This window comes from Nanorana parkeri, unplaced genomic scaffold (assembly GCF_000935625.1).
Source record: "Nanorana parkeri isolate BGI_ZX_2015 unplaced genomic scaffold, ASM93562v1 scaffold332, whole genome shotgun sequence".
Lineage (NCBI taxonomy): Eukaryota > Metazoa > Chordata > Amphibia > Anura > Dicroglossidae > Nanorana > Nanorana parkeri.
Window position 1 is genome coordinate 666152 of NW_017306600.1, and position 11546 is coordinate 677697.

General features: G+C 41.7%; 1 protein-coding gene across 1 annotated transcript in view; it reads left to right on the forward strand.

The window, feature by feature from the left end:
- The window catches only part of LOC108788552 (probable global transcription activator SNF2L1), a 114051-nt gene extending 103562 nt beyond the window's left edge, over window positions 1-10489 (forward strand). The window contains exons 23-24 of the mRNA XM_018558341.1: window positions 8273-8380; window positions 10219-10489. Coding sequence (XP_018413843.1) covers window positions 8273-8380; window positions 10219-10287 — 177 coding nt within the window. The 3' untranslated portion in view covers window positions 10288-10489. The remainder of the gene's footprint in view (window positions 1-8272; window positions 8381-10218) is intronic.
- Window positions 10490-11546: the final 1057 nt, after the last annotated feature.

An 11546-nucleotide genomic window follows, 5' to 3' on the forward strand; every position in this document is an offset into this window, starting at 1 on the left:
AGCCATAAAAGAAGCCTGGCCAGAATGTCATTGTTCTGAGCTCCCTCAGAGAACAATAGGAGATAACGAGGGATGGTTCTGATAGTCTTTCCATAACCAGGTCACACAGCATAACGCACTCAAAACATAACTCAACACCAATACACATTTAACTTATAAACTGATCACCATGTCGTCACAGCCACCAGGCACCATACTGCGGCCTGCTTTTTATGAATTACTTGTGAAGGTTAGGAAGGGGGGTGGGTGTGGTGAGGGGGTGGCGAATTGGTCCACTTGGGTTTAATAGTTGATTGAATAGTTCTGTCTATCAGAATGAGTACATCTAGAAGCAAACAAAAAGTACTACGGGGGAATTTTCTGGATTGAGGATGAATATTTCAGCAAAAGCTGGTTTCATTAACTTATCTTATCATGGGCTATTCATTTTATATTGTTATTTTTGGCTGGAGTTTGGCTTTAACTATGTGAGGGCTTTGCAGTATCTTTTGATAATTGTGCCCTTTTAGGCTTCTTGCATATGTTCTAAGTGTAGGTGCCAAGACCTGTAATGCTTTATCATCAATTTGAACAAAATTCACTTGGTATATGCTAGGTTCCAAGAGATTATTTGCCCACTGCAGATGTCATAATGTATGATATAAGCAATGAGAGTAGTGTCACAGCTGCTGTAGAAGTACAGGCTGCTGTCATGAATGTGTTAAAGATCATTGTAATGGTACAATGAAAGCACTGTGATTAAACTGGTAGACAGTGCTACATTTGACAGCTCGTGACTAACAGCATAACAAATAACTTCACATATTGTCCACTGCAATGCTTTATACCTTCTTAGCGCAGTGATGGAAGCTGTGTCTGAAAAACATTGCCGTCCCCATTTCTTGCTGGAGCTTTTCTCAGCGATGGTTTAGAATCACAGTCACCAGTAAAATTTTGAAGTTGTTGACTTTAGATAAATTTTGTTTTTGTTTTTTTAGTTTATTAATATTATTATATATTGCCAAATATTCAGCTTTGCTTTCTAGTAGGTAATGATTTGTTTAATATTGTTTGAATAATTATTTGTACATATACTTTCAATTATGGTTTCTCTAATAGTAAATACAGTGATGATAGCGACATGCAGCTGATGGTTAATCAGTTCTAGCTCAATGCAATACCACTTGTATTGCACAATCTGTGTTTGCATCTGTTTCTTTAAAACTTATTGAACCTTATTTGCATAGTCCAAAATACTTATACATCATAGACTCACCTTAGTTGGGTCCTCTGAAGAGCAAGGATATAGTTGTTTGTCCATAAGGAATCAATAAACTGCAGTAAACAGCTGCAAGCTATTTGTGTTATTTACTACCAGGGGTGGACTGGGCCGGGGCAGGGTGGCAATTGCCCCCCGGGCCTCTCTGGTGCCTGTAAAAAACGGCCGCCAGCACAGCGGCAATCTCCCCTCTCGGCCGCTCGGATCCTGCAGAGGAGGAGGAGAAGAGGCTCTTCAGCTGCCTGTGATAAGCCCGTGTAGTGCTCGAGCTCCTCGGCAGCTGCCTTCACCCACTTCCTCTACCATTGGCTGGAGGGAGACTGCACTCCTACTGACTGTCTGCCTGGGTCCTAAAGGGAGGACAGCAGGAAGTGGCTGGAATCACCAGAAAACGTGCAGGCGACCCCCCCAGGTGAGGAAAAAAAGATGGCACAGCACCTAAAACAGGAGAGGAAAAGAGTCACTGTAAGTCCCTGTTCTTTCTGTGTGACCCCTGCGCTGCGTTACATGCTGACTGCTGCACTGCATTACTGACCACTGCACTGCGTTACATGCTGACTGCTGGACTGCGTTACTGACAGCTGCACTGCATTACATGCTGACTGCTGCACTGCATTACATGCTGACTGCTGCACTGCATTACATACCGACTGCTGCACTGTGTTACATGCTGACTGCTACACTGCATTACATGCTGACTGCTGCACTCAGTTACTGACCACTGTGCTACGTTACTTGCTGACTGCTGCACTGAGTTACATGCTGCACTGCAATACTGACCGCTGCGCTGCATTACATGCTGATTGCTGCACTATGTTACATGCTGACTGCTGCACTGCTTTACATACCGACCGATGCGCTGCGTTACATGCTGACTGCTGCACTGCATTACTGACCGCTGCACTGCGTTACATGCTGACTGCTGGACTGCGTTACTGACAGCTGCACTGCATTACATGCTGACTGCTGCACTGCGTTACATGCTGACTGCTGCACTGCATTACATACCGACCACTGTGCTACGTTACTTGCTGACTGCTGCACTGCGTTACATGCTGCACTGCAATACTGACCGCTGCGCTGCATTAGATGCTGATTGCTGCACTATGTTACATGCTGACTGCTGCACTGCTTTACATACCGACCGCTGCACTGTGTTTCATGCTGGCTGCTGCACTGCGTTACTGAACGCTGACCTCTGCACTGCGTTACATGCTGACTGCCGCACTATGTTACTGACCGCTGCACTGCGTTACATGCTGACTGCTGCACTCTGTTACATGCTGCCTGCTACACTGCATTACATTATGACTGCTGCACTATGTCACTGGCAGCTCACTGCGTTACATGCTGACTGCTGCACTGCGTTACATGCTGACTGCAGCTCTGCGTTACTGATTGCTGTACTGTGTTACATGCTGACTGCTTCACTGCATTACATGCTGACTGCTGGACTGCGTTATATACTGACCACTGCATTGCGTTACATGCTGACTGCTGCATTGCGTTACTGACCGCTGACCTCTGCACTGCGTTACATACTGACCGCTGCACTGTGTTAAATGCTGACTAATGCACTGCGTTACATGCTGACTGATGCGCTGCATTACGGACCAGTGCACTGCATTACATACTGACCGCTGCACTGCGTTACATGCTGACTGATGTACTGCATTACATAGGGACCTCTGCACTGAGTTACATGATGACCTCTGCACTGCGTTAAGTGTAGACCTCTTCACTGGGTTACATACTGACCTTTGCACTGCGTTACATACTGACCGCTGCAATGCGTTTTATACTAACCTCTGCACTGCATTACATACTGACCGCTGCACTGCGTTACATGCTGACTGCTGCACTGGGTTACATACTGACCGCTGACCTCTGCACTGGGTTACATACTGACTTCTACATTACACCGTTGACCCCTGCACTCTGTGTTATAAACTCTTCACAGAAAAAGCAGAAGGGGAGCGGAGCAAGTTTGGGCGCGCATGCCGGGTGACAGAGTCCTAGCTAGTGTTATTACACATGATTTTTGATGCCTACAAAGGTCTTCAGACCAGAGGTGCCCTGATACCAGTATTGGTGAGAGTGCCCTGATACTAAAAACCGATACTGGTGCTTTAATTACATGTGCTGAGGACCACGCAGCAGCCTTCTGGGGAACCACATGGTGCCTGCTTACAGCTTTTCCGCCACCCGCACATGCCCCTCTGCTAAGACCCTCCCCACCGCTTCTGAGACCTCTACACGCTTCCTGAGACAATCTGACCAAGACATCAGGCTGACACCCCGGAGCAGAGCAGCAAAGAGTATGTAGAAAATGAATATACTATTATTCTGCATTGCTGTATAATGTATTGCTGGAATTTGTAGTCCTCTATAGCCGATGGTATTCTGTATTGCTGTATGATATATTGCTGGAATTTGTAGTCCTCTATAGCTGATGGTATTCAGTATTGCTGTATAATGTATTGCTGGAATTTGTAGTCCTCTATAGCTTATGGTATTCTGTATTGCTGTATAATGTATTGCTAGAATTTGTAGTCATCTATAGCTGATGGTATTCTGTATTGCTGTATAATGTATTGTTGGGATTTGTAGTCCTCTATAGCTGATGGTATTATTCTGCATTGCTGTATAATGTGCAGCAGCCCATCCCCCAGCCAGTCACCCCTTTCATCGACTGACTAGTGAGTCCTCACATCACCTGACCATTCACACTACCTTAACATAGATGGCAAAAGTGGCAGGCAGGGGCAGGGGGAAGGGGAAAAGGGGGGGGGGGGCCAACCGCTGCACTGCGTTACATGCTGACTGCTGCACTGGGTTACATACTGACCGCTGACCTCTGCACTGGGTTACATACTGACTTCTACATTACACCGTTGACCCCTGCACTCTGTGTTATAAACTCTTCACAGAAAAAGCAGAAGGGGAGCGGAGCAAGTTTGGGCGCGCATGCCGGGTGACAGAGTCCTAGCTAGTGTTATTACACATGATTTTTGATGCCTACAAAGGTCTTCAGACCAGAGGTGCCCTGATACCAGTATTGGTGAGAGTGCCCTGATACTAAAAACCGATACTGGTGCTTTAATTACATGTGCTGAGGACCACGCAGCAGCCTTCTGGGGAACCACATGGTGCCTGCTTACAGCTTTTCCGCCACCCGCACATGCCCCTCTGCTAAGACCCTCCCCACCGCTTCTGAGACCTCTACACGCTTCCTGAGACAATCTGACCAAGACATCAGGCTGACACCCCGGAGCAGAGCAGCAAAGAGTATGTAGAAAATGAATATACTATTATTCTGCATTGCTGTATAATGTATTGCTGGAATTTGTAGTCCTCTATAGCCGATGGTATTCTGTATTGCTGTATGATATATTGCTGGAATTTGTAGTCCTCTATAGCTGATGGTATTCAGTATTGCTGTATAATGTATTGCTGGAATTTGTAGTCCTCTATAGCTTATGGTATTCTGTATTGCTGTATAATGTATTGCTAGAATTTGTAGTCATCTATAGCTGATGGTATTCTGTATTGCTGTATAATGTATTGTTGGGATTTGTAGTCCTCTATAGCTGATGGTATTATTCTGCATTGCTGTATAATGTGCAGCAGCCCATCCCCCAGCCAGTCACCCCTTTCATCGACTGACTAGTGAGTCCTCACATCACCTGACCATTCACACTACCTTAACATAGATGGCAAAAGTGGCAGGCAGGGGCAGGGAGAAGAGGCAAAGCGGGAGGTGGGCCAAGTCGCTGCACCATGGACCTCTGGGTTGTACTTGCCCCCTGGGCTAAAATTTGCCAGTCGGCCCCTGTTTACTACTATGATAAAACAGTGCTGGTATACCAGATCCATAAATATTATGGTGTTTAATATGCAAATCAGTGCTGGATAATATCTGGTTATCTGAATAATCTGTGCTGTCATTGGCCATCAAGACTGTTGATGTGCATATTAGAAATACAGTTGAAAACCGCTTGAACCTGGACTCCAGTACAAATATATAATGTATACTTACATTGGTCTAGCTTGGCACAATGTAAGTATACATAATTTATCCCTGGCGGGCCGCAGCTACTACAGTGCTTTACAGCGATCTTCTGGGTCCTGTTACAGTAATTTTCCCTCCACTGTAAAACATAGCAGATCGCTAGCTCGACACAGCAGCCATTCAGCGAACACCTAGTATTTCTTATCAATGAATAAAAAGCGTTTTCTGATTGTATGCGGGGCAGTGACGTCCTGTAAGGTGATTACTCTAAAGATTTTAAAAAATGTTTTTTACATGCTTGCTTGTCTACAGATTAGTTACTTTATTAAATATAGAGAATAGTAAATGAGCCACTAGTGAGCAGACTCACAGTAAACAGTTATCTACCTCCTGTCTTAAAGTGGAACTTAACTCAGAAAGTGAAGCTGTTCTGGGTTTAGGGAACATGTAGCGATACTCTAATAATGTCCTTTTTGTTACATAGTTTGTTACTATTTGTTACTTAGTCAGGTTGAAAAAAGACACAAGTCCATCAAATCAACCTGTAGAGAAAAAAAAAAATAGAAAAACCTGCATAAACAGGACTCAATGCCCACAATTGACCCATCCACAATTGAACATGATTCAATTTGTGCTAACAGGGGAAATAAAATCCTTCCTACCCGGGAACCAAGAAACCAGGCAGAAACTTAAAGTGCAGGTTAAAAAAATAAAGGAGTTTATTGGCCAAAAATGGATGAACGGAAGCAATAGCCGGAGTCAGGAACCAGGAGATTCGTTAGTTAGAGCCAGGGTCATACACGAATAACAGGAGTAACAGCAAGGCACTTGGTAGATCTGAACACACACAAGGGCGGAGACTAAATGGACAAGCTGATGGGTAAATAGTGAACTGGTATTGCATCATCACTCTGAGACAGGAAGCAGAATGATGATGTTTACAGGTTTGGTCATAAGAGGACACCAAAGAGGAATGAACGGTTTCAGGCACACTGCAACATAAGACAGGCTGCAGATCAACAGGACAAGGAAGTGTAAGAAACCCTGACAAGAATGTCCTTTGGACAGATACGACCAAACTGGAACTTTCACACCGGCTCTTTGTTTATAGACAAATAAATTAAGCTTTCAAAGAAAAGAACATTGTACCTAATGTAAATCATGGAGCAGGCTCAGTTTTCTAACAGGATAACCTAAAACACACAGCTAAGAGCACCCGAGAATGGCTAAGAACAAAACATTGGACTAATCTGGAGTGGTTTGTATGAGCCCGGATTAGAATCCTATCAAACATCTATGGGAAGCTCTGAAACATGCAGTCTGCAGGCCTTATGAGACAGCTAGAGCAGTTTGCTCAAGAAGAATTGACCAAACTACTTGTTGGCAGGTACAGAAGTTTCATTTAAAAATAGAGACATTTCTTGTTTGTAGTGGTTTTCTTTGAAGGTTGTTGCAACAAAATACTAGGTTAGGGGCCCCATCATTTTCATTTGTTTTAATATTTATTTAATAAATAAATCAAAAGCAAAGTGTGATTTTTTAAAATTATACATGGAATAAACAGTCATGGATAAAAATTACTTTTGTCAGCTTCAGGTTATTTCAGAGAAAATTGTTGGGTCTTCTTTTTTCATGGAAGGGTACCAACAAATTAATTCACAATTGTCTCCAGAGAGCATTTATAGCAATGATATTTGACTAGCTCGGTAGGATTGATTCATTAAAGTAGTAGCGACTGTAGTAAATTGGGGGAAGCTGTGTTTACTACTATCATCCAGTCATGTGCGGGAAGCATTTTTCAAAATTTACTTTCCATGTGATTCATTTTTAAAGTGAAAAGAGTTTCACTTTGAACATTCATTTAGCTATGTGAACAGTTATGTAGTAAAATGTTACTAGAAAAAGCAGCCATGCCTCTGAATACACAGTCTCTGTTGATAGTGAGATATCTCTTATCTTTTCTAGCGATGAATGTTTTAAGCATCTTTAGATTTAATGGCTGCAGTCACCATCTGCAGAAATCTTAGAGCCTGAATTATCTGTAGAAATATGAGAGGACTGCCCGACACAACCTTAAACAACAGTCTCTTCAAAGTCCCCTTTCTTTCAGGCATGAGTGGCATTATCCACATAGATGGCACTTTACAGACAAAAGCAAGTGCATCATGTATGCTGTAGCGATTCAACTTTCTTCTCTAGAAAACATTCTGATTAAAAGGTATAAGGGGAAATGAAGATAGGAGCAAAAATAATTAAAATGTGAAAGTAAAATGATCGTATTAATTTACAGTAACTATTTAAGTTGAAAGTAAGAACTCATCAGCCACAAGAATAGTGGATTCTGTGAGAGATTCCCAGCGGTGCATATGATAGACTTGCTCAGAGCACAATGCACAGAGGCAAGCCTTCAGTGTCACAAAGTGTTGTTGTCTGACAGTATGCAATCCATCAGCTGGGTTTTGAAAGAAATAGGGAAGTTTGCCTTGCTCACATTCCTCTGAGCATGAAAGACTCAGCACCCTTTTGACAACCAAATCCAGCTATTAAATAATAATATGTGAGCTTTGTGTCTTTTACATACATGTTTGGGAATATTATTTTGAAAATGTACTCTGCATTGTAATTAGATTTATTTTTGATCTACAGGACACAGATAACAATTCTCTTTAGTTAAAGTGTATCTATACCCATAACGTTTTTTTTTTACTCGCGTGGGGGAGGAGTAGAACTCTTCTCAGGCTTTACTGCAGTCGGAGGCTCCGTTGGAGAGATTTCTGTCCGGTGAAGTGAGGTGAAATCCTCTGTAATGGTGCCCTGGAAAGCAGTAAAACCTGACAGAGTTTCTAACCTTTCCCCATTCTATCCAAAACTAAAAAAAACTTTTTTTGGGTCCTGGGAAAATCTGTTGATATATGCTTTAGTCTCTTTCACTAATAACTGAACTATATGTACATAACGACATGGCTGCCTGTAGTTTCTGATTTCTTTATTATTATTGGTAGGAGCTACAGAGACGCTGCAATACGCTCATATCACTGATAGAAAAGGAAAACTTGGAGATAGAGGAGAAAGAAAAAGCAGAAAAAAAGAGAAAAACGGCAAAGACATCGGTATTATCTACTATTTTAAAACTCAGACATTTTTGAGTGGGGATAATGAGTTGTGGCTGATATGGTAACCTCCATGCTTTTGTTCCTCTGATCTGTTTAAAGTGTATTTGCACTTTTGCAGCCACATTGGGATAACACCTACTTTATATTTGTTTCATGTTCTCACTCACATAGCAAAAAATATTTAAAAATTGTTGCTTACCTTTATACTTGCAGAAAAATCTTAGCTAGCTCCCTCCTTCTATATGTTGTTAAGGAGGAGCTGGGGAGATTTGTTTACCATAATTAACCTTGTTAACAATTTCAAGGCTTGGGTGGCTCATTGTATGTTAACACACTTTAAGAAACTGTCCCTCCAGTCTGTTCCTTGTTATCTCTCTGAGCAATAGAAGCTGCCTATACAGTCATATGTATAATCCTGCTCCAAATAATCAACTAGAAATCCCAAGCTAAAACAGGGATTGTCTGCATACCTACCTACGTGGTACCCTGGTGTATAGAATAGCAATGATAAGTAAGGTCTAAACTGTATGCATGTATTGGGACTGATGTGAGGTCTGAAGTGCATTGGCAGTGATCAGAGGTCTGAAGTGCATTGGGGTTGATCTAAGTTTTAAAGATTAATAAATAGGGGCTGATCTGAGGTCTGAAGGTGCAGAAATAGGGACTGATCTAAGGTCCGAAGGTGCAGAAATATGGGCTGATCTGAGGTCTAAAGTGTAGAAATAGGGGCTGATCTGAGGTCTAAAGTGCAGACATTAAGGCTGATCTGAGGTCTGAAGGTGCAGAAATTGGGGCTGGTCATACCACAACTAAGCCAGGAAAAACAAGGAACACATTGAAACTGTAAGCCCATGTTACTTTACATACATGTAAATATAAACAGGTTTTGTCTGTGCACCGGATAATCGATTTGTGCACTTATAATTGTACTGCTAATGTCAGGCAAAACTCATTCATTATCATATAATAATTCATTTGACTTGCCATTAGCAGTGCAGCTATGAATGCAAAAACCAGAAAGCTAACTAAGACTATGGCGTGCAAATGTTTACTTGCATACCGGTTGCCTAATGCTTGTAAAAATGATACTTTATGTGGAAAAGGTTGCTGTCCCCTGAGCGAGAGGTAAGTAGCATTTACAAAAGCACAGCAGTGCTGTAGGTATGGCAGCTGCTGGCAAACCTATAGTAAACAGACTCGGGAAGAGGGTGTAACATTTCAGTCACTTTATAATTAAGAGATCTACTGTAAATAAAGTTAGCTTTAAAAAAACTCTCAGCAGAGATATATGGGAGGTGCCATTGTAAGGGACGGGTGTCAGATGTAATTTTAGAGTTGGAGCCTAGTCAAATGCTTGACCTCACACACATTGTCTACTATCTTCAGAGTGTAGAGTGTGAGAGGTCAGGCAGTTGACATGTGAACAACTATAAGACTTCAGGTGACCTCAGGTGGCATTTTATGAATGGGCCGTAAACTGCAGGCCACTGTGTGGAGTATCCACTCTCTGTTATAAATGGACCCCTTCGTGAAGGTAAATAAGTAAACTTGCTCAGTCATTGCAAATTCAGATTCCTACACAGGCCCCGTTGTGAGTGATTAGATTTGTAGCAGAGAAGAGTAGACAAGGTAATAATATTCATTTGTAAGACATTTTATTACCAAGTGGGAATACAAAGAAAAGAAATGTGAGGCCTTTTTTTTATCTGCATGTCAACATTGCATGAGATAATTATTTACCTTTAATTAAGAACTATCAGAAGTTTAAACTAAATAATTATCTAAATGGTGTACAAGGGAAAATATCATGTGACTTTTTTTATGTTTTTTTGCAGTCTGGAAAAAGAAAAGCAGATGCAGCAGGAGACAGCTCCAAAAAGGATGCAAAAAAAGTGAAGTCTTAATCATAAAGCTCTATGAGTTACTGTTATAAACCTGTTGTTTCTGTGCATTTTTTTATATAATGGGCCTCATTTCTAGGGAATCATGTAGATAAATGTTGTTGATGAACACTGCCTTGGGCACAATTGGACATAGCGCTGCACAAACTCATTCATTCAAAGGCAAAATGCAGTAAGGCTACATTTGACCTGCTTTGCCTGCATTTCGAATGTATCTCAGTAGGAGCTCCCTTATTATTTCAAGTTAAAGTGACATTAAAGGCAATTTTTTTTCCCCTCACCCCAACGTTAATTAAAGCACTTACCTTAAATGTTGTCTTTTAATCCGATCATCTTCTTCTTTCCTGTAGTTTTCAGCCTTCTCCGATCCAGCGCTGACTCGTCTGAGCTTGCTGGCACGTACTCTCCCATGGTGCCTGCATGTGGGTGCATGAATCCATAGACTTACCTTGTGTCTTTCCTCGCGCCCCGGCCAAAAATTTGAACTGCGCATGCGCCCGCCCCAAGATGCTTTGCCCATGCAGTTTCACATTTTCGGACGGGAGCGCGCAGGGAAGACACAGGTAAGATTAAACCGCTGTTAAAGCGGTTTTTGTTTTAAAAAAAAACTTTTTGCATATATCTACTGCTTATTAGCAGTAGATATATGCAAAAAAAGCTGAGGGTTTATAAATACATAAAATAAAATAAAGCTGTCAGTTTCAGGATTGAATGCTTGAATTTGATTTGTGGCCAAAGACAGAAAAAATAATGGCTTAGATTTCTTCCTTTTTTTCGGATAAATATTGGTGCATATTTTTTCCCCAGATGTATAAACTGGAGGTGCAGCATTCCTTACCAGCTATGACACAGATGAAAATATGGGAAGGCTTACTGAGAAGGTGACAGGCCAGGGGCCTCTTTAACTCATGTTAGGGACTGCTTTAGGGAAACTATGCATTAGAAACTTTCATGCATGGGGTAAAAAGCTTTAAGACACTTCTATAAATGAGGCCCAGTGTCTGTGTCAAGGTTGTGCTTTATTGCAGAAAATTCAAATGTGGCAAAATGTGTATATTTTTAAATGTCTCTTCCTGAAATACATGTCATAATATATTTTATGCCCCCCTCCCAGTATTTACAGCTAATGTATTTTGTGAATTTCATAGATTTCATAATACAGCTGTTCCGGTTTTATGCAAGTGGAAAAGGTTTTAGCTTTTGTATGTTTTATACAGTATGCAGTTGCTTTGGAATAAAACATCAGTTGGGTTTTTTTTCTT